The following is a 23,280-nucleotide window of genomic DNA, read 5'->3' on the forward strand; positions in this document are numbered from 1 at the left end:
GCCTTTTTCGCGAATAGAAGTCGGAAGAAAATTGCGTGGTTTGCCTAAGCCATGTACGAAATTACATCTTGAGGATAATTAATAAAAAGTAGAGCAGGTCAGCCTTGTGATCATAGGCAATCGACACGAAGTTAAGTTTAGCGGACATATTTGCTACTGGTGCGTAACCCGCAGCTCTCTCTTTCACGTCAGAGCATTCGCAATACAATCCAATTGCAAAAATTTGTTGTTTTTTTTAAATTTTGTTTCCTGTAGTCCATAGACCAGACAGGGGATGCGAAAAGAGGGAGAATAGTGCAAAATGTTAGTAAGTTTTACAAAAAGTGAAATTAAATACTACTGAAAATTTGAACATACAAGCTAGGATTATTAAACATAAACTTCCAGAAGTGCACCAGTTTCTATAAACAAGTTAAAGCAAAATAAATGAAGTCCACACAGCTCGTACCATGGGATTAATTATTCTAGCATGGTAATATAAACATTGTTGTTTACACGTAAAGGAACATGTATCTTGAGGTCATGAATGCTACTCTCAGGGAAAGCGTGTCAAGGCAGGGTACTGCATTCGCTAATGGTTCGCGGAAAGAAGGGGAAACGAGGAAAAAAAGGAAGGCAGGGAGGTTTACCAGATGCTAGTAACGGAAAAAGGAAATGTTTAAGAAAAATAGTGCGTGCAAAGTATGGTGTCTGAACATTAATTTGACCACGTGTTGTTAGCCTAAAAGAAGGTGGTTTAGTATTTGTTTGTGTGGTTATTTACGGGAAAACCTGTTATTTCACACGCTGCAGGATGTGCTGAAGAACGACGATCTCGACCTCGACAGTATGTTTATCTCATCTCTCGTGGCGGACCTTATCAAGGTAAATGAAGGTTTACCTTATCTAGTTACAACTGCAGGATGAATGTAGCAAAATATTTTCTACCTTTAAGGTTTAACATAGTAGTGTGCGTCATGGTGACAGTCTATGCGAAGCACACTCACAGGTAGTTTGCTGCATCTACTGTTGACTGGCTAACTTTGTTTTCTTCAGGTGATAACAATGTATAATTGAGAAAAGTAGTTTCAATCAAGAATAAATACCAACAATGATATTTCTTTAAAAAATATGAACAATTTTTAATAATTTATACGAGAATGCTCTCTTATACTTATTGTTTACACAGACTATGGTTCAGTAAGTGACGCACAATAGACAGTGTACTCCCCAATAGACAGTCTACCGGCAAATTAGATTAGAATATATGGAAGCTTCTTGAGAAGTAACAAAGTGCTTTTAATTGAAGCCAGTAATGGTTTGCGCAAATGAAATGTACCTTAAAAAGTACAATTACGGAGCCGACTGAAACTACTTATAAGCGACACGATGACACCGTAAAGTAAAATGTTTGTCTAGAAAACGTACACTTTCTCTTGGAGGGGGGGGGGGGGGGGGCAGAGTAATGTCATTTTTCAGCTCCCCGAGGTTCGCTTTGCATTATTTGGAAATGCATGATGCTCTGCATTAGGTTAGGCCAACGTGCCAGAGCCTAGTGGCACACAATTATGCCTTGATGGCAAAATATTTTTTCTCTTAGGCTCTTTTGAGATCTTTTGGAAAACAACGTTTTATAAATAAAAAAAAGTGACACATGAAGACAGTACAACGCTGTACTTCTCTCGATATGAACGAGTGCTTGTGACGCTCTTATTTGGGCTAGCTTGTACGTACGTGGAACATATTGGATGGATCCACCGCAAATCACAGGCAAGGAAGATATGTACACATGATAAATTACACGGTTCATCTTGATTACTATTTTACAAGACGTTCTTCTTTAATACAGCTTAATGTGTATGACACTAAGTATTTCTGTGTGTAACTCTTAATTGATTTCTTTGTGATCCTGTAATTCACTCCATTTTTTATTTTATATTTCTCATTATATATCTTTAGGATAATGCATCGAAAAAGCGAGAATGTTTGAGACCGATGTGAATAGATTCAGGTGGACGTTAGAGCACCTCAGGTGGTAGATATTTCCGGAGCCCTCCACTATGGCATCTCTCACAATCCTACTGTCGTGGCATGCTGTGTGCCAGGGCACCGCGAAATACAGGGAAAGGTATTGGCGGACCAGCTTGCTGCATCAGTCTACGAAAATGCTATTGATACTTCCGTAGCTGTACCTCCACTAGACAGAAAACTCCTGTTAGGGTGAAACCTCGGAGCATGCTGGCATACCTTATGAGACACACCGACTGTAACTAAGACACGTGTCATCAAACCGAACCTTGAAAGTTGACCAGCAGTATCGAGGTCATGCCATGCACGAAACAAATAACACTCAGCGGGCTACGAATAAGAGACATACACAGCACACATGCACATCTTCTGTGCGGTGGTGATCTTCTGTCCATCTTCTGTCCGGTTGCGATAAATGAGGTGAAACCCTTACTCTCTCATACTTTATTACAATGCAGTGAACTAAATCATGTTAGGAAAAACAATTTCCCATTATCTTACCGAGTGTAAATGCCACTCCATTCAGCAATACTCATGAGTAGGAATCCGTTTTTCTTCACTTTTTTTTAACAATGTTTATTGCTTTCACGTGATTTACCATGGTAATCTGCAGCATAATACTCAAACGCAGATCGCTGCTGCGGTAGCTGCATCACAAAGGCACCTGTATTATGGCTCTTGAAGACAAATGTGTTTCACAAGCCATTCGTGCTTGTACCACTTCCCCGAAATTTCATTGTATTCGAACCTTTTGCCGGTCTTTTTCCCTGCACACCTTTCATGTCATACTCATGATTCTAGTGCCTATATGTTTTACTCATCTTTAGGGCGTGGAATCGCAGACCCCTTTACAGCCACCTAACATATTCATTAGTCACACTTATCACCATGTACTGGCATTTTGTGCCATAAAATGGCCTTTGCGCCATTAAAAAAACATCAATCAACAAATCTCATAATCATGCGGTGGTCTTGGGACGTTAAATCGCAGATATTATTGGTATTAGCTAATGCATCGAACCTGCTTGCTTGGGACCAATTCATGGTAATGTTGGAAAAAAAGATAGTCATAAGGGAGGTGTGTCGCTTATAAGGGTGCCAAGGTGTGTGCTTAGCGATAGCATACGGTGATGCAGTTTATGCTTATAGAAACTTGCTTTGGTGTAACGTTATAAAGTAGGGAGTTTGTGCCCGTCCTTTCCACATGTATTTCTTGGGCGTTTTGCAACACAGCTGCACAATATGTTCCGAGTCTAGGTATATCGCTTTTGTGGCGCTTCTGATTAAGAAACAAGTTGAAATTGTCCACCTGTCTAGGCTAAACAGAACTGTTGTCGTTTGGTTTCGCAGGGAATGATCTACATCCACGACAGCGAGGTGTTGTCCCACGGCAACCTGCGTTCATCCAACTGCCTGGTGGACTCGCGCTGGGTGCTCCAAATCTCCGACTTCGGGCTGCACGAATTCCGCGCCGCTCAAACGTGCGCTCCACAGGCAGTCACCGAGAACGCTTATCGAGGTCAAGTCTCACTCTTCGAATTATTGTTATTAAGAAACTTCACAGCGTTCTGCTTTATTGTCTGAAACGGGAAAAGAAATAAAGCAAATGTGGTAAACTTGTGACGGGCGGGACACAACGTATAGCGTGGAATGGAGCGCGTATATAAAAAAAATATCAAGTAGCTGATGTGACCTGATAAGACAACAGCAACAAACAAGAACGAAGAACGGAAGCTTTTAACGCGTTAAAAACATAATAGTCAGTTTTTGTCTCAAATTGTTTGCAAAGACAAATATTGAATAGAGCCAGGGAATGAGTTCCAAGCATCCATGCAGTGAGAGAAAACCTATTATGCCGGCTAAAGAAAAGCAAATGGAGAATATTAAGCATGACGTTCTTGTATTTTGTTGATTCTTGAAACAAAATCGCAACACACAGCATAGTGACTGTGGTGCTGTGCGGCAAAGCTCCGGGACGCGGTTTCGACTTCCAACCGCAGGAGATGCGCTTGCATGCGGCGAAATGCAAGAAGTCACCCCTTTGTACACTGGTACTTACTTAAGAGCCGCTCGAATAAGTTTCTTAGAGGTAGACAAAAGAAATCAGCAAACAGTGGCGTGTCTTTTTCCTCTAATATGGATACTGTAATGGCACATCACGCACCAATGCACAACATGCCATGCCTAAATTTGACATGCCCAAATGACATGCCAACTAGACGTGCCTAAATTGCAGAACATGACATGCGTAAAATACCATAAAACACGCCGACAACGTTTGAAGAAAGACGAACACTTACCTCGTAATATTGTATGAACAAATGATTCACCGCGTCTTCTTGAAATGGGGCAAGCCACACTTAAGAAAACCGCATTTCTTTAACGCAGTAAAGTTCGACGATTCCTTCCCAGGCAGAACCGCCCTAAATAAGATTTCGGCGAGAATTCGCCTGTCGACATATACAACTTCAAGATTCAACTCCAAAGCTTCGTAACAGTAGCTACGGTTGCGCGGAAACACTGCTAACGTGATTGAACTTTAGCTGAACGATGGCTGCTTTCCGCCAAAACATGTGCAGGAAATTTGAGACTGTGATGGACGCTTTGTTTATGCGCATGCGCTGTGTAAACGGGTAGAGCGTCAACTTTCAATGCGGGAAGTACCGGGTTCAAGAATTGCGGACCGGAAACACACAGATTGTTTTCAATGGGAATAGGAGCACACCAACCTGGCGCTCGGTAGTTTATGGGTACTCATCTCGAGAGGTAGTCCTATAGGTTCTGCGAATATGCTTGGAAATACCTTAACCACCCACGGCATTGGTGAAACAGTTGAGCAACCACCGCTGTTGTGGGCGGCACAAAATTGGTAGCACAAAATAACCTACTGGTTATATAGATACAAGCGTAATTCTTGCCGGGTGCTTGGCAGAACGAAGTTCATAGTCGATTGAGAGGGGAATCGGTGACATAGAGCTGGCATAACCAAAATTAAGGTTATCGTCTTTCTTTTTGCAGTGTGCCTAAAAAATAAAGCTCCTGATGTCTCAATGGCTCGCTGAACACTTCGTGCGCAATCATGTAAACTTACCCACACAACTTCCGATTGGCTGTCCTTAATAAGCATGCTTGTAGCGGTTAAAATTACTGCATCAAATGGCGTCGCTTTTCGGTAGCAGTAATGATCATTTTACCATATGCAACCAGCTTTTCTATTTCCTCATGGGCGGTAATGTTCACAGGCCTCCTGTGGCGTGCTCCTGAGCTTCTGCGGTCACCTAGTCCACCGGCGCGCGGAACGCAGAAGGGTGACGTCTACTCCTTCGGCATCGTGCTCTACGAGATCATCGGCCGCCAAGGGCCCTGGGGCAACAAGGCCCCATCGACAAATGGTATTGCTTCTATTATTGCTTTTGATTTAGTTTTGGTTAACTTGTTGATCCTTTTAAATGACGCATTTGTATCACTGCTACTTTTGGCTCATACCATGAACAATATATTACAAATTTTTCAAGAACTTCAAAACATGCAATTCACAAACTGATGTAATTGTGAAGTAATGCATCAATGAAGGCTTAGTCTCTCTACGATTAACTTAAAAAATTATGCGCCATCTCCCCGAAGGGACTCCTGATTGGATGGGAAGCAGCAGTGGTGTGCACGGCATTGATTGAGTAGAAACGGGCGTCAACGCGGGTGTTGGAATGATGGTTTGAAGTGAAACTCGGTGCAGCTTTTACTCGAGTAAACGTTTGTGTGGAATGCGAGGACACGGGAGGTGAATTGGGTTTCGTGTACGTTTCATCACGGACAAGTGAGCCGAAAGAATAGACATATTTAGTGCCGCTTTCACAGGATGTCATACGGCCGCAGCCTGTTAGCCATTTGCAATGGCAGGCCCCGTCTGTACGGCTGCTGCGGACGCACAACGAAATCTGTCTATTGTTACCACTCGACGTGTGGTGGAGCGTCGTGGGTGACGCAGAGGATGAAACGAGAGAGGTGTGTGGCGAACTGGAGTAAGAGCCAAGAGCAGCTGCTGCGGGTGAGGGAGAGAGCGACATCAACGCGCAGCTACGACTTGACCTACTTGGCATGATTTCAGCAATTGCGGCGAGGGAAGCGCAGTGCGGTGCCTTGGCACGGAGACACGGACGGACAGCGTTACACTTGCTATTCAAAGAGCTGCTTCGCATAAAAAATTATGTCTTCCTTGTTTTCACATGTTATAATGCAGCTTTCCGCATCCATCTCGCCGTTTTTTCGACTTGTTTAATGTGAAAACCATTGCATAGACAAGGTAATGCTTATAACCAAGCTTTCTTCTTTTCAGTTATAGAATCACAGAGGTGTCTCACTGGTCAAGTTGTCATTCTTAAACATTCTTCTAAAATTTCCATATTTAATGATAAACGCATGAGTTGTGCGATGTCAGTACACGTTAAAAAACACCAGATGAAAATATTTGCGGAGGTCTCCACTACAGCGTTTCTCATAATCGGATCGTATTTTGGGACTTTCAACCGCAGATAATAATAATATAATTATTATTATTATTATATATTATTATCCTGATGATAAAACAAGTGATGAAGTAACACCTACCTTTCTACGAGTCATGTTGCTTGAGGAAGCCAGGTGAATTTCTGCTACTTATCTTTGTTCCATTTGTATATTTTGTTATTTGTGTTCAGCTTTTTACAATAGAAGTTTACTGAGAGGGCTTATGCCTGTTTCATCTCCAATCAGCTAACTGGGCCAGAACTCGTTGTAACTGTGCATATGGGCATGTACAAACAATCTTAATTGATGTATCCCAATAACTCCGTCTTCCCCTCTCGACCTGAAAAGGCGCTCTTCCGAGCGTTTTGAAATAATAGGTTTGCTGATCACGTTCACTCGCGCTGTTCAAACTTAATATAATTGTCAACTTTATAGCCTATTGGTGCACTTTGGCCAATGAGCTAGAGTAAATGGAAGTACCAGTATTCTGTCCTTGAACGTCTTTTTGATGTTGGCATGCAACAGTCGCACGAGATATTTCTACAATTCATTCCGATGAAAACTCTAGAGATTCTAGAGTATCACTTATGCTACAACTGTGATGCAATGCAAGGGTGAGGCCTCGGCTTTGAGTCATTGGGCACGTTACCTCCGGTATTCGTGCTACGCCTTGCTGCTGCCCTCCCAGATGACCTGACTCCTGACCATCGCGACGCAGAGGTGATCGAGCAGGTCAGGCGGCGAAACAGCGTCCCGTACCGTCCACCCACGGACTGCCTCTCCTGTCCCGACTACGTGCTACGATGCATGCAAGAGTGCTGGGACGAGAACCCCGACAGCAGGCCCGACTTTCGATTCATCAATGTGAAGCTGCGACAAATGCAAGCCGGCCTGTAAGTGTACACACGCTAGCATTTATCCTCACTTTTTGGTGCTAACCGAGTTTACTGTGTGAACATCCGTCGACGATTTTGTTGTCCTAATGAAGCACCATGTTACCTCCCGGATATCATCAATTCAATGTCCTATTATACCTCTGCCACGGGATGCATTTCTGATCGCGATTGAGCGCGATAGGATTCAGCTTTCTCAGCAGTGATTGGGAATCTTCAGCAGCTTGCTCAAATGGGTCCCTAAGAGTAAAGAAAGTTGATCCAAAACCGCCCAGATTGCGATAAAAACTGTTATCACAGCAGGTCATTCATACTGTTAAAAATCCTTTTGCTTTTTTGTGAATGTGTACTTGCCATAGTAATGACTTGTTTTTAAAAAAAAACATATTTAGGCTGTTTTGAGGCCACTATATTGCCGTCAGAGAGTATTCAGAAGCCCCAAATGGGTTAGCGTGTCTCTTCAAACGAAATGATTTACTTGGCAAGTCGTCCCCAAATAAAAAGATTAACACGCAAAACGTTTTCTTTTCTGAGAGTGTACGGGTTCTCAATACCCCTCCGCTTTTATTTATGCCTGAAATAATGCACCAGTACTGCCTGCTGCACGCAGACTAAGGCAACTAAGTGATTATCGCTTCCCTTTGTTTGCGTATTTGCAGTAAGCCCAACATATTCGATAACATGATAGCCATGATGGAGAAGTACGCAAGCAACCTGGAGAGTCTAGTTCAAGAGCGCACCATGCAACTCCTTGAAGAAAAGAAAAAGACTGAACGCCTCCTCCACCGCATGCTGCCGAGGTATTTTTGATGCTGTATTTTAGATAGCTCAAGTGCTTACAAATTGGCTGAGATCGGACCATGCTTGAACTTGCTCGCTGTAAAGCTTTTTGCCTATCTAAAACATAACAATAATAATGTTGTCAGCACACGCTGGTGCAAAATATGTTTCGAGAAAATAATGAGTGCACCTTACAGAAGTCAGCGCGTTAAGAATGACATGAAAAGAAGTAAACGAACACACCGCATGGGATAGATAGATCTAAGAGGCTCCGGGGAAGCGTCGGTAAGAACACATAAGCTATAACAAACTAACATACAGTATATGTATTTGATTTTCACAACAGAAAAGATTTTTATAAGTTGCATTACGTTTAGTGAAATTATCAGTTCGGGATCCATTGATGGTGAATAAAAAAATAAAAAAAATGCTAACTTTCCGATGCCATACCATTCTTAAACGCATTTCTTTTTTAGTAATGATTGAAAAGTAAACTAAGGAGCTCTTATGACCACTTCGTAGCGACGGCGAGCCCTTTGCGCTTTGTTCTTAGAAAATATGAAATAAAGAAGCAATAATAATAAATATACATACATAAATGCCTACATCGGTGAGTGCAAAGCTTATAGTTTGGGCAGATCGACAACATAGTCTCCGTTTACATATTCAGTGTAATCCTCTCAATATCTATCGCAAGTGTTAGTGTCTTCAGAAAAAAATGATGGACCACTTTCAGCGTTTTTCGTGCAATTTATCTCATATGGCCACGCAGGTATTGTGCCGCAAACGTAAGCATTTGCTACACGAGCCTACCATGTGGAATTTCTGTTCGAGCCACCATCTATGTGTGTAGTACTTGAGACAGTCGAGCAACGGTGGTACGCATACTTGTCGTCTTCGCTACACAAACTTGGTGATGGTGGTGCAAGCAGAATCACCGAAACGAATTATTCATCTTCATGCACAAGCGCTCTATTTATTTCCAAAATAAGCCAATAATAATAAGTCGAAATGCACTTCCTTGGATTTAGGCTAAGCTAAAGTAAGTCTCTAGGCAAGGTCGATATTAGTTTTTATTTCAGCTTCTGAAAGCTTCAAATATTTTCAGAAGGGGGCCGAAAAATCCTAACAACGCATCAGCCACTTATGTGTACATTCAGAAAGTGACAAAAAGTAAGCTAGGTTTTTCTTATTTATTTATTTTACCTTCAGGGTTTTCATATAACAGCATCGCCTTTAAACCCACCACGTGACAAGGCCATCCAGTCAGGAACAACCGTGAATTGTCACTTATGCATCATCTGGTTAGGAAAGGTACTTTGACCAGTAAAAGAAAAAACTTATGGCATATATGGCGCACTCTTCGTGCTAAGGCTAAAGAAGCAGTGCAGCTGCTGGCTTTCTTCGTCTCCTCCCCTTCGGCGTCAATAGACACTAAACAGGCTGGTTTCACTTGACTTTCAGGGGATTGTGAGCAGCCCCACTTGTACTAATAATACCTGGGGTGTTATGTCCCAAAACCAGCATGTAATTACGAAGGACTGCGAAGGGGAGGGCTCTGCATATTCCGACTATCTACGAATGACATCTAACAGCGCATGGGCGTCTAGCGTTTCGCTTCCAATGTGCTACCGCCGTGGCTGGAATGAAACCAATGATCTTCGGGTGCCGAGCACTTTGACCACTGTACCACAGCGGCGGGAAATCCCCCACTTGTGCAATTTTAAATATTACTCAATATATTTTCTTTCAAGCAGTGAAATTCTTGCGTGTGACTATTAGGAATCCTCCAACGGTGATGACATATGTGACCATATGGACATATGTCATCACCGTTGACACATATGTCACTTATGACATATGTGACCATATATACGTCTACTTTGATGCTTGCCCTCACTTTTTTACTAATAGTGGAATGCCGTAACTTCTTTCTTTGTACAAGCAAAGCGAGTAAGCATGGATCCAATTTCTGAGCTCACGTTAATTAAAAGAAACCTAAATAGGTACTTGTGCTTTCGAAAATATATATATTACCCCCCCCCCCCCTTTCACCTGTTAGAGCGCCAAGAGACAGATTTAGTTCAGGGCACACCGTGTTTGAGGGCCCGCAATGACTAACCACGTGCAAGCCTCGGTTGGAAATGACTGGCGGGCTACATACGTCCACAGAGCTGCGGCAAATGCTCAACAAAACCTGTCTAACCTATAACGTGTAACAAATGGCCAAGATGGTTGTTAGGTCTCATTAGTGAAGCTGCCATTTCCACTGATACCATGGAGTTTTCTTAATAAACACTAGAGTGAACTATGGCGCTAGTGTCTATAGGTGCTGCAACGCACGGGGCTTCAGTGAGCATAGAAATGATGAGTACTTCACGGATTTGTCTAATCTTCGTACTTCTGGCTCCATGTGTGTTCATGTGGCTTGAAGCTGTCTTTTCACGAGACAAAGTCAGCAAATGTTCATTGCTTTCGCTTAACCACGTTGTTCTTTAAGGCGTACTATTTCAAATGGAGTCACGAAGCTCAAAACGGTTTGTTCTTTCCTTTTAAACAAAACTGAAACAGAGTACTAAAAGAAGCCACAAGTGCGATTCGCCACCCACAAGTACGAAGATTAGTCAAATCCGTGTACTACCCATTATTCCGATGGTCGCTGAACGACCGCAGTGCCAGAGTCCCCTCTAGTTGATATCAGGAAACTCTATCACAGAATGGTCCTGATAATTTACCATCTTTAATATCCAGAACTGCTGAGCTTCCTGCGCAATTTATTGCGGAGACGTTAAAAATGGCTAAAGATTGTGCAAAGTTCCACAAGGCTTCGAACAGTGAAATCGGATAAACATGAAGTCTAATCTGGTTGCTTCCAGGTAATTGTTAAGCTTTAGTGAGGCGGTGTTAGGTTGTGTCTTGGTTTTGTCTCCGTGCAGCGATATTTTAGTTATACCACAAACACTCACAGGCTGAAACCAATTTTTCACATCTGCCGTAAATGTACGGGTGCATCGTTATTCTCGAGGGGCTACAATGGCTTGGAAGTCTTGAAGCTAGCGCTGCTTTTCATGATCCCTAGTGTTCTCTTGTTGTACGTGCCGCTGAAGCATTCCGCACAGATGCTTCAAAGAAACTTGAACGTGCAGCCTGCGTTGTTTATCACTTGATTAACCTCTAAGGTTTATAATGTTTTTGCTAATTACTGGTTACGGCTCTTTGAACATTATTTGGTGTTTGCCGGCCATTTGTTGCCATTTTGTTTTTGTTTGAGCTACGGTGAGTAGTAGTAACTTTTAATAGTTTGTGTCAAATATCTGTTCTCGTCTGTTTTTTTACTTTTTTGCGGGTGCCTGTCCTTAGGCATAATTATTGGGTCTTTCAAACGTACAAATGTAAATTTTTTTTGTGTATAAAGTGTAATAATGATCGATGGTAGCGTCCACGAATGCAATGGTCGAGGCGCGGTGGCCAGCCAGGCCGGAGACTCGTTGCAAGAAGTCGGCGAAGATGGCTTAGTTGCATGCATGTGCATGTCCTCCAGAAGTGTATGGCAGTCACATCGCAGATTGAGGTGTCGCAAGTGAGCATGATATATAAGTTTTTTAACACACTTTTTTGTACACACCGATCTTTTTACAACCGGCTTAAAAAGCTCACCTGTTATAAACCCCTGATAAGTTCACATGTGCAATGTTACGCATTGCCCTCTTTCTCAGGTCAGTAGCAGAACAACTGAAGCGAGGCGAGCGAGTGGAGGCCGAGAGCTTCGACAGTGTGACAATCTATTTCAGCGACATCGTAGGGTTCACAGCACTCTCGGCAGTGTCATCACCACTGCAGGTAAGTAACGTGCGAAGGCGCTCGATGAAAACTATCACTTAGCCTTCCACGCCGAGTTCTTGGGGTGCAGGTGCACTCGTGTAGATGCACTTCAATGGGTGGGTCTCGTGGCAAGCGTTATGAAACAATGATTATGCTCTCTGAAATCGTACACCTCCCATCAAGCATATTGTTACAGCCAATAACCTATAAAGCTGTCACTTATTGTGATTAGAAAACTATGTTATGGCTAGTGTACTGAAAAACAGCTTCTGGTAATTCTGTTGTGGCATGGTATCCACTCATCTGTGGCCAAGAACGTTGCAGTTACTACTCTGTTCCGTCCGGGTCATCCTGTGTGTTGGGCAATTGGCTGTTAGACGCACGCACGCACGCACACAAACACAAACACAAACACACACACACACACACACACATACATACATATATATATATATATATATATATATATATATATATATATATATATGCATGGAGGTGGAGTGGCCGTAGCTTTGCAAGTAGTCAAGTAGATCCTCCGTGAGCAGTTAGACCATGAATTATTTCGACGTTTCATTCAGAGTCTGGCCTTCATCAGGAATTAGGGTACAGTGTGTTGGTGCGCAGCTTTATACAGTCTCAAAGGAGAGAGGGTACGCAGAAAAAAAGAAGAAAAAAAAAAAGCAATGAGAGAATGGGGTAGACCCCTCACGGTCTACCTCATCTCGTTATTGCTTTTTTATTCTTTTCGCGTACCCTGATTTCTGATTAAGGCTAAACTCTGACTGAAACGTCGAAATAAATCACGTTGTGACTGCTCACGGATTATATATATATATATATATATATATATATATATATATATATATATATATATATATATATATATATATATATATATATATATATATATATTCAATGAACTTGCAGATAGAACTTTTGACAAGGAAATTGCATTTACTAACGTTTCGGCCGTGGCACGGCCTTCGTCAGAATTCATCACAGAAGAATTCATCACTCTGACGAAGGCCGTGCCACGGCCGAAACGTTAGTAAAGGCAATTTCATTTTTGAAATGTGCTATCTGCAACTTCATTCAATATAGAAATTACCCGAACCTGCGTGCCTTCCCTTCTACATGCATACATACACACACACACACACACACACACATATATATATATATATATATATATATATATATATATATATATATATATATATATATATATATGAGAGAGAGCAATTGAATCCACATCTATTAATGATGCGCAGTACGCTTTAGTAATTACCTTGTTTCTGGTGGCAACATAACTTTATTTGTGGTTTTACGCAGACACAGTGGTTTTGAATGTTGTTGAGCTCTGCATTGACAACTGACCCTTCATTCACTTTATTGTGCTCGCTGTTTTCTAGGTGGTGGAGCTTCTCAACGATGTGTACACCTGCTTCGATTCTATAATTGGTGCCTACGACGTGTACAAAGTGGAGACCATCGGCGACGCTTACATGGTAGTCAGTGGGCTGCCGCTACGCAATGGACTGGGTCACGCCGCCCAGATTGCCTCCATGGCCCTGCACCTGCTCGCCGCAATACGGTATTTCGAGATTCGCCACCGTCGAGGCGAACGGCTCCAGCTGCGCATCGGCATTCATTCAGGTTAGAATAAGTTGATATTTCAGCTTCTATAGCACCCATTCTTCTAGTGAACATCAGACTATAAAGCGAAAAAAAAGAACAGAGAAGACTGGACAAGAGAAAAAGAATGAAAAAGACGAGAAGAAAAGATAAATCCTATGAAAAACGAAGAAGGCTGCCTAGCTTCGCAATCTCTTGAAGCCCAGCACCACTGGTGTGGAAGTTACTCACTTTTTTTTTAAGACTAGCAGTTTATTTTTTTTAATTCCGACAATATCTTCAGTTAAAAGAGAACTCGCACACCGCGACCTACAGACAAACGCCCTCGAGCACACAATTTTTCTTTTTTTTATGCCGTATTGCACAGATTTTCACACAGAGCCGACTTGCAGGAGAAAGTATTCGAGCTTTCCACATCTGTAAGAAAAAAAAACGATCTATGCATTAGCCATCCTTGAGTTTCCTTGTCGCAGAGCAAACTGAAGTATGTTCAGGTGGTGTTTCATGATTAGAATGTTTTGGGCAACAAGCTATGTCTTTATGTGGAGTGCATGTTTGGTTAACTCCTTTTTATGATTATCGTCGTCGATGTGCACGTGGCGACTTACACTAAATGGCGTGTTCTTTCAAATAAACGTTTTAGTTGCGAGTCAGTGCCTGTCCCGCTGATGTTATCTTCTTCACCCTTAAGTAGTAGCGCTATTCAAAGATTAGTGCAGGAAGAAAACTTTGTGCAGGATTTCCTATGGCACCAAAGAACCCACCAGTTATTGATATTGGGCGCGTTATGTTAAAGAGCTAGTGCGCGCTCTTGACGGTGGAGTGCGCTCTCTTAATGGCCCAAAGGCGACTTCCGGTTCAGAAGTGGCTCTAAGCGGTCCAACTCTCACTCGGTGCACGAAAGCTCGAGTGTGCTGTGGATTAAAAAAAGTGTTAAGACTATCTCCTCTGACGAAGTTAGTTCTTCTCCCCCTCTCGTACCTACCATAGCGTTGCCAGCCGTGCTTTCAGGTACGATCTCAAAGTTTGCGAGTCGGCCTGGCTTGAGGCTTCGCAAACTGATATAGCAGCACGATCGCTAGTTTCAGGTGTTTAGGTACGTAACTTGTTTTCAAACTGTCGCAGTGTGGCGGTCATGTGCTGCTACGTGTATGCACTCCTGCTTCTTGTCGCATTGTTTTTTAACATGCTACTTCTGAGAACAGTAAGAAAGTGAAGCTTGCATGAAATGCGTAAATCGATGCCATAGGTGCATGCGGTTTTTTCCATCAGAAGGGGGGGGGGGGGAGAGGCGAAAGCTCGTAGCACAGCCTCATCCCCTCGCACACAACAACTCAAACAAAGTATGGGGTACATATATTTCGCTCCCCTTTCATAGGTGAGTATGACGAGTACCGCCTCCACCGGCCCGTGCACTCGTCTATGGTCACTGCTGCTGCCTCCGTTCATGCGCATAATTTCCACGAGCTCACCGTCATTCATCGAAAACTGCAGGACTTAGTTTATAAGCGATGATACATCAAAGTGCGCGAAGTGGCTATAACTCAACTAATGGCTATAACTCACCTCTTTCGAAAGTAACATCTGGCGTACCCCAAGGTTCCGTATTAGGCCCTTTACTCTTTCTTATATATATTAATGATCTCCCAGACAGCATTAACTCCGCTATAAGGTTATTTGCAGATGATTGTGTAATTTACCGCGAAATAAACAATGAATATGATAACCAATTTCTGCAGTCAGACCTTGACACTGTCTCAACCTGGTGCAATAAATGGCTTATGACTCTCAACTCTAACAAATCTAAATGCATGTCAATAACCCGGCGATCTATTTCTCCCCCCTGTACCTACAGAATTAATGCCGTTCCCCTCCAGCATGTCTCTTCATATAAGTACCTCGGCGTTTACATTACCAACAATCTATCTTGGCACACGCATGTTACCTACATCTGTAATAACGCTAACCGAACGCTAGGATACTTACGCCGCAACTTTTCTCGCGCTCCGCTGTCCCTCAAAATTCTATTATACCGATCACTAATTCGCCCAAAGCTTGAGTACGCGTCCGCTATATGGGATCCCGTGCAGCAAAATTTAATTAACGCGTTGGAATCTGTTCAGAACCGCTCAGTTCGGTTCATTTGTTCTAATTATTCCCGTACTGCTAGCATATCAGAAATGAAATCTAACCTTAACCTACCCAATTTAACTGTGCGGAGGAAACTGGCGCGACTGCATTTTTTTCATAAGATATTTTTTCACAATCCATCAATGAAGCGAGACCTCATTTCACAACCGTCATACCACTCATCGCGCATTGATCATCAGCATAAGTTTGCCATTCCGTTTTGCCGCACCAAATTCTTTTCATCAGCCTTCTTACCGAAAACAGCCGCCGATTGGAACCACCTTCCCTCTTCCGTTGTATCAATAACAGACCCTTTGTTATTCAAGACTGCACTTTCTCAGCAATGCTTGTAACTATACGCACTTTCCATTATCTATCTTTGTCTTGTATGTGCTTGAATTCTCATACATTTTTAGTTGACTCCTATTGCCTTCCTGATTTGCGCATCTGATACTTGTTTCTTTATTTTGTCTTTTTTTCTTGTGTGTTATATATGTTGTACCCACCCCCTCTGTAATGCCCTACGGGCCCTGAGGGTATTCTAATAAATAAATAAATAAATAAAAAGTGTGACAGCGGATGCTGAAGCAACCTCACGTTGTCGCCATGTGAAGCGTTCGTGGCCCCGAAAAAGGTTGACGAGGGTGATGATCGGCGTTTGTTTACATATTCACATTATGCGAAATGGCGCATCAATTGTGCCTTCTTTAGTGTTGGTCCTTACCCTGCACTACAATCAAGTATCATGCCCGAAAACAGTCCGTGCAAAATGCTGTTCGACCAACTACGAAAGAGTTTCTTAACGCAACTCGAGCGCCTTTGAATAGCTCATTTGGACTTCAGAGCACGGCATCTTTTCGTGCTCGCTGACTTTGTCCACTCTGTCAAATTTTATAACTCAGTACACAGTTTTGTGTTTATTATATGGCCAGTAGGATAATGAAAAAAACATTTTTCGAACAAGTAGCACGTTATGAAGATGGGAAAGCAAAATAAATGGTTACTTTAATATGAGAACAACAGTCTTCTGACTCTTAGAGTAGTGCGCAGCCCAAAAATGAATCCTGGTGGCGTGGTACCTCATGAAGGCGCCATACAGTGAGAGTTAGAATGTCTTAGTATTCTCGCTGGCCATGAGTGAGCGTAGAAAGAAACGTTATGCGGCATCATGACCGGCTTTGCTTGCTTGACTATTGTTCGTGCTGGCGGAAAGATAGCAATTCTCGAATAATTCAGGAATGACCCCGAACGTCTAAAAAATGAAAGGATTAAAGAAACAATGAATGAAGGAGGTACATAATGCTGCGCCACTGTCCAATAGTATGCCTTATTTCCCTGTTAATATTGTATTACAGACGCTTGTCATGTAAAAATGCACCATCGATGAAATCATCATCATCATCAATATTATCAACATCACCATCAGCCTGACTACACTAACTGCAGGGCAAAAATCTCTCCCATCAACCCGGTCCTGTGCTTTCTGCTGCCACGTTATACATGCCAACTATTAGGTACCACTGCCCACCTTACTTTGTCTCCCTCTGAAGAGTTTGCCTTCTCTTATAGTCTAGTTAGTTACCCTCACTTAACAGTGGTTGTCCTGCTTACGCACTACGTGTTCGGCCCACACTATGTATCCGCACCTAAGCATACGTTGCTGCAAATGAGTATGCAAGATAAAGAGAAAAAAAATGCTGCTTTACTGAGGCCCAGCTGTCTTGAAAACTGAATTCAGGCTCTGTTCAATGTTTCCTTTATTTATTCCTAAATACTAACGTCACGTAGATGCTATAGCGCAGTGCTACTGCTTCCACTTTCTTCCTGTGACCTGCCTCAAGCCTATGCTGTTTACCTATTACACAGGTCCCTGCGTAGCCGGAGTCGTGGGGCTGAGGATGCCAAGGTACTGTCTCTTCGGTGACACTGTAAACACAGCCTCTCGGATGGAGTCTACCGGAGAAGGTGGTTTGCTAATTTACACCTGCTGCCATCGCACCAGTACGATCGATGATGACCATGATTCGCACGTAGCTCCATTTCTTGTTGGTGACGGTGATGGGCTGCCGTAACTGAACGTAAAAGATGCGAAAAAATATTGTGTGACTAAATAGCCGAGGTAGTAAAGACGACTTTCAGTTGTGCACAACAGAGCTTATTTAAAAGTTCTATCAAATTTACAAGGTCGCACTACGGTAAATCTTCGGTAACTAGCTTGTTTCAAAAGTTATTATTTTGTCGCTTTTTTTCTACTCAGTTTTATCAACACGACATTGATGCCGCTGACAAATGGTGCCACGTACAGATGTCTCCTAAATTTGGTACTGATTTGGTCGGGTCTGTTGGCGAATGCCTGAAATGTTTGCATGATAAGCAATATGTAGATTGTGTGGGAAGAAAATATAACAGACACATTTGAAAAGACACTGCCACTGCCATGACGAATTTCTCAGGTATCATTATGACTACTTTAAAGCTGTGAAAGTTCAACAGTCCATCAAGATAAACGAACCAGAAGTTTGAGAAGGATTCCTCGCTTATACATGAGGACGGCTTGCTGAAGCTGCTATACCGATGTTTTTCGTGGAAACGTGTGAAAAGAAAAACCTGAAAATATCTCTGCATTATGTCATCTTTTTCGTTGTGCGATTGATACATTTACATGTGGGGCGTAACGTCCCAAAATCACCACATGATTATGACAGATGCCGTATTAGAGGGCTCTGGAAATTTCGACCTCCTGGGGTTCTTTAACGTCCACCCGAATCTGAGCACACGGGCCTACAACATTTTTGCCTCCATCTAAAATGCAGCCGCCACAGCCGATATTCAATCCCGCGAGTCGGTCCCGATCTCGTGGTCAGCAGCCGAGTCTCTTAACCGCTAGACCACTGCGGCGGGGCTTTTTGTTGTGGGATCGTTAAGTTAGAATAATATTTTGAAATGGAGAAGCTCAACACGACTAAAAAAGTTGAATACATGAGGCATCTGTCTAAGGCTTTTATCGTTACGTTCTTTCCTTTTATCACGCGTAATAAATCATATGTTGACGCACCTATCTCACAGGCATCGTATTCATGTAACTAAGAGTGAATATGCCAAATCCCGGGTGCACTTTGAGCACATGTTTAGGGGACACTGAAAGGCGCGACGTCTGTGCTCGTTCACTTCAGCCTGTTGTGCCAAGTATGCATGCGTCGCCTTCTGTGTGTGGCTAAAAAGCTGACAAAGAAGCCCACATATTCATTCAAAGTCATGAACTACAGCTGTGCCACCACATTATTATCGAGCCCACATTGGCATGTAAATGCGATTATTACATCGAAGTGTTTTGAAAAGAAGAAATCACGAACACATTTCTCAGGCTGGTCCACTTATGTTATTGGTGCAAAGCAGAAGCTTTTCCCATCCACTCCAACGAACACTTTTTATTAAGTGTTACAAAGAGCAGTTTACATCACGATGTAGACTGAGATACTTCCGTGCATTTCTTCATTGTTAGTACAGAAACGGAGAAGATATAAGCAAACAAAATTGACTAAAACCACATACTTGAAACAACACATGCGTCTAACTTCTTGTAGGAACTGACTGTGTACCTCATGAAACATAAGTACTGTGCGTAATCACAAATGTACGAAAGACTGTATGCCATTTGCTATAGGAAGATTGGTTGACATTCTCGCACTGTGTTCATATTACCATGATGCTGATATGAAGAAATTCAGAGCAAAGCAATGCTTTCTTATGAATTCTTACCTGAAGGAAAAGTTTGCGAAAGTGACTGGCAAACGTTTCATGGCCAGTGCAAGTGTTCTCTCCTTGAACGTGTGTTGGATTGTTTCCTTCTGCACTTCACAGCCCTGAAGATACACGTCAGTGAAGCGTGCAAGAATATATTGGAGAAACTTGGCGGCTATTACCTCGTCGAGAGGGGTCTCATACCAATAAAGGTAAGCAGATGGCATACAAATACCCAAAACGCGGTAGATGGCGGAAATGTTCACTGTTGTCACCTGATGAACCCACTGTAATGATTGTGCATTTTCTCTAGAAGAGCATTTTACGCCACCAGAGATCTGCTATTGTAATTATAGGTTTTCTTTTTTTGACTGAATTTACTACCTATAGCCTTCAAGCTGTTCGCCGTTCAAAGTAGTTTGCCTAGGCAGAAGATATGGCAGTGACTGGCATTGGAAAATTGTGCCTCTCTATTGCCCTCATATAGATAGTATTACGGGAATACCACTAATCAACTTTATGCAAGTGCAGGTGACGGGTTAGCGTCAATGAATGTATTCCCAATTAATATAGTGATTTTTTTATAATAATAGATCTTTTCAGTTTATGAATTCTGGCAGTCATTGATTTTAGATATACAACTTTCTTATTGTAAGAAAACGTCGGACTTCGGCTGTAATTTCCATGCATTTTGCAGAACTTGGACCTGCAGTCTTCTAAAAGGCAATGTTTAAGGTGATAGTTTTAAAGAGCTCGTGTTGCAGAAATTTCGGCGTTGGCGTTGGTTTTAGTCATTGTGAGCGAAAAATCATCATCTGATGCGTGACCAACAATTCTAGAACGCTGCAAATGAAACAAAAAATAAAAATTCGACGTCCGCGTGAACAGTCGAACCCGGGTCATTTGCGTGGTAACTAGGCAGTCAACCCCACAACCACGCTTCTGCTTCAAACTTCCGTGAAAATAACTTCCCCTGCTTGGAACTGCTGGGAAAGTAACTCATTATTTACTATACACACGTTTTCTCTACATGCTTCACAATAAAACATACAATCAGTAAAAATGAATGGTACAGGAGCCCAGTGCCATTGAACGTCGGAACATGTGAATAACATATTGACTTTATGGGTCAAAGCCAGTAACCCACTACAAAAGGTACACATGCTACTGCACCTGTTACCTTAGGCCACGTCCACTCTTGTGCAAGAGACTTAGTGAACCATTTACTATTTTCTACATTTTATTCCAATACAATGAATTGCACCCTTACGAAAAAGCATTTCCCATAAACCTACCGAGAGTAAATACCACTTCATCAATCGATGTTGATCGAAAGGAATCCACTTTTCAATCAACACTGTTTATTTGCGTGTTTAAAAGAAGTCGGTAAGTTTGATGTCATCTGTCCTGGTAATTTCTAGCAAGATCGCTGTCTGAAGAGTGGTCGCTACTGCAGATGATGCACTACAAAGTGCCTGTCTCGTTGCCCTTGGAGACAAGGGCGTGGAAAGACAATGGTGCTGTGTCATCTCTCGGTATCAGTGCTATCAGAACTGTTAGTCCCTCATTTTCACACGACACATTTTATGTCACTCTCATAGTTTTATTACATTTATGTCATTATCTTTTGCCAGCCATTATAGCGAGAAATTTTATGCCCCCATACAACCAGTCATCCCACCATTGCCCACATCTTCTGTCTCATGTATTGGCGCTGTTTGGCCATCACATGGCCCTTTCGGCAATAAAAACTACACATTGCTGTCATTGCCATCATCGTCCCTTAGGGTTACATAGGGGTGCGTACCAAGTTCGAGAAGGTTTCAAGCACCAAGTGTTTAAAGCGCGCACTAGAAACAGAATCTCGCTATCGCGTTTAACTCTTAAAGGTGAAGCTTTAGGGTTGCCTTATTTATTCATTTTCTTTTTGCTTCACATTATTCCTCAGATCCCAAAACAGGACATTCCATGCTGATTTCCTCAAAAGTAAATTTTCTGGCCTTTCTGGGTCTATACTACTGTTATACGTGACTGTGACGTGTTCTCTGTATACTCCGGAGGAGAAATGCCACCAAATGTAAAACACCTCCTACATGCTAAAATTAAAATTAAGGCTAAGCCCCTCATTTCAAAGTGACAGCCTAGCGATGGTGTTATGACAGAGTACACTGTGTTATGTTCAGAAAGGACTTAAAATAGAAACATGCGGAGCTATGAAAAAATGAACAGTACTGCAGTAGATATGAGAATGAGCTCTACCGGTGAGAGATAAGTTAGACCGTAGAGTCAGTGCAATGTACTGCTTATGTATGTATATCTGTATCACCTTTTTCATTTCATCACCCCATTGTCGTTGTTATTCGTAATCGATTCGGGCAAAGTGTGCTGGTCGACACTTGAGTTAATTTTTGTATAGCGCCTTCTTCATTGATTGGCGCCTTCAGTCAGTTTTTTACGCGCAGATTGTTGCTGAGGCCTTATTTTGGGGGAGACAAGACCCCCCCCCCCCCACTCCCTTGTACCTTCCCCTCTACCCCCCCCCCGCCTCAAGGCCTCTTTTATACTTCCGGGCACGCACTTACCGTGTACGAAAGCAGCATTGTTTCAAGCGACAAAAGAAATAATACCTAGAGTTGTACAGTCGCTACTTGTTCCAACCGCGTGTTGAGAAGACCTACCACCGTGCATGATTAAGCCTGCTGGAGCACCACGCGCTGTACAGTAAATAGAGGGGTACGTTCCCCCACATACATTGTACCTCGGTAGTGGTGCTTTCCTGATTGTACATGCACCCTTTGTAGTCGTAAGCTCGGCGTTTTTGTCATGTACTTTTATCCTTGGTTGGAAGTCAATAAACTTCTCCTTGCTGCTGCTTTTGTTTTGGCGTCTTCCACCTTTTTTTAAAGCAGCATGCACCATGTCAATTTTTATGAAAGGAAACATGGCGACGCGTGGCCTGCGCGCTCCTGCAGCTGCTGGCAGCGCATTCAAGCGGAGGCGAGAGCAACCACAGTCTTTTTTGTCGTCATCTCGCGGCGAGAAAAACAACCTTTTGTTGCTGATATGGAACCAGTGGCAATATTGGGAACCGCTTCCCCTTCAAGGCGATTACGCGAGAGCCGGAAATCGCCTTGAAGGGATAGCAAGCTTGCCGTTTTCTATCAGCAACGAATGGTTGTTTTGCTCGCCGCGAGATGACGACAAAAGAGAATGTGGTTGCTCTCGCTGCCGCTTGAATGCGCTGCCAGCAGCCACCGAAGCGCGCAGGCCACGCGTCACCGTGTTTTCTTTCATAAAAATTGACACTGTAATAGTCGAACCGACAGAATTATTCATTCTAAAGCTGGGCATGCCTATGCTACAAAGAATCCGATTCTGCGACTCAATGTAGCCTTTCTTCATGGTTCGTTCTTCGGGTTTCATCGTTCAAAGAAGTTATCACGCTTTATTGTAACTTATATATCTCACCTACCGTTGATAACTCGGTACTATGTCAAAAGATGTTCTCGTGTTAGTTGTTTGAGATAACCAAAAATGGCTTGACACACAATGTGAAGAGTACAGTGCAGCAAAGAGTGTCATCTTCAAAATTGCAAGCTGGCGCTCTATCCTGCTCTGGATTTGTTCGGATGCGCAACAAAAATTAAGCACGACTTGGTATTTCAATCTTTATGGTAATATGTTTTTTTTAGTTCGTGTAATTCTATTCGCAAGCGTCTTTAGATTTTACAGCGAAAGCTGTTATGAGATCACAAGTCGGGTCACGCGC

The 23,280-nt window shown here is 42.6% G+C and overlaps 1 protein-coding gene across 1 annotated transcript in view; it reads left to right on the forward strand.

Annotated features, from left to right (window-relative positions):
• Window positions 1-23,280, forward strand: part of LOC142767619 (guanylate cyclase 32E-like) — a 52,954-nt gene that overhangs the window by 25,436 nt on the left and 4,238 nt on the right. The window contains exons 8-16 of the mRNA XM_075869654.1: window positions 793-864; window positions 3,358-3,526; window positions 5,250-5,399; window positions 7,229-7,403; window positions 8,063-8,203; window positions 11,900-12,023; window positions 13,418-13,661; window positions 17,637-17,735; window positions 19,632-19,723. Of these exons, the coding sequence (XP_075725769.1) occupies window positions 793-864; window positions 3,358-3,526; window positions 5,250-5,399; window positions 7,229-7,403; window positions 8,063-8,203; window positions 11,900-12,023; window positions 13,418-13,661; window positions 17,637-17,735; window positions 19,632-19,723 (1,266 nt within the window). The remainder of the gene's footprint in view (window positions 1-792; window positions 865-3,357; window positions 3,527-5,249; window positions 5,400-7,228; window positions 7,404-8,062; window positions 8,204-11,899; window positions 12,024-13,417; window positions 13,662-17,636; window positions 17,736-19,631; window positions 19,724-23,280) is intronic.

The sequence above is a fragment of the Rhipicephalus microplus genome, chromosome 7, assembly GCF_043290135.1.
Source record: "Rhipicephalus microplus isolate Deutch F79 chromosome 7, USDA_Rmic, whole genome shotgun sequence".
NCBI lineage: Eukaryota > Metazoa > Arthropoda > Arachnida > Ixodida > Ixodidae > Rhipicephalus > Rhipicephalus microplus.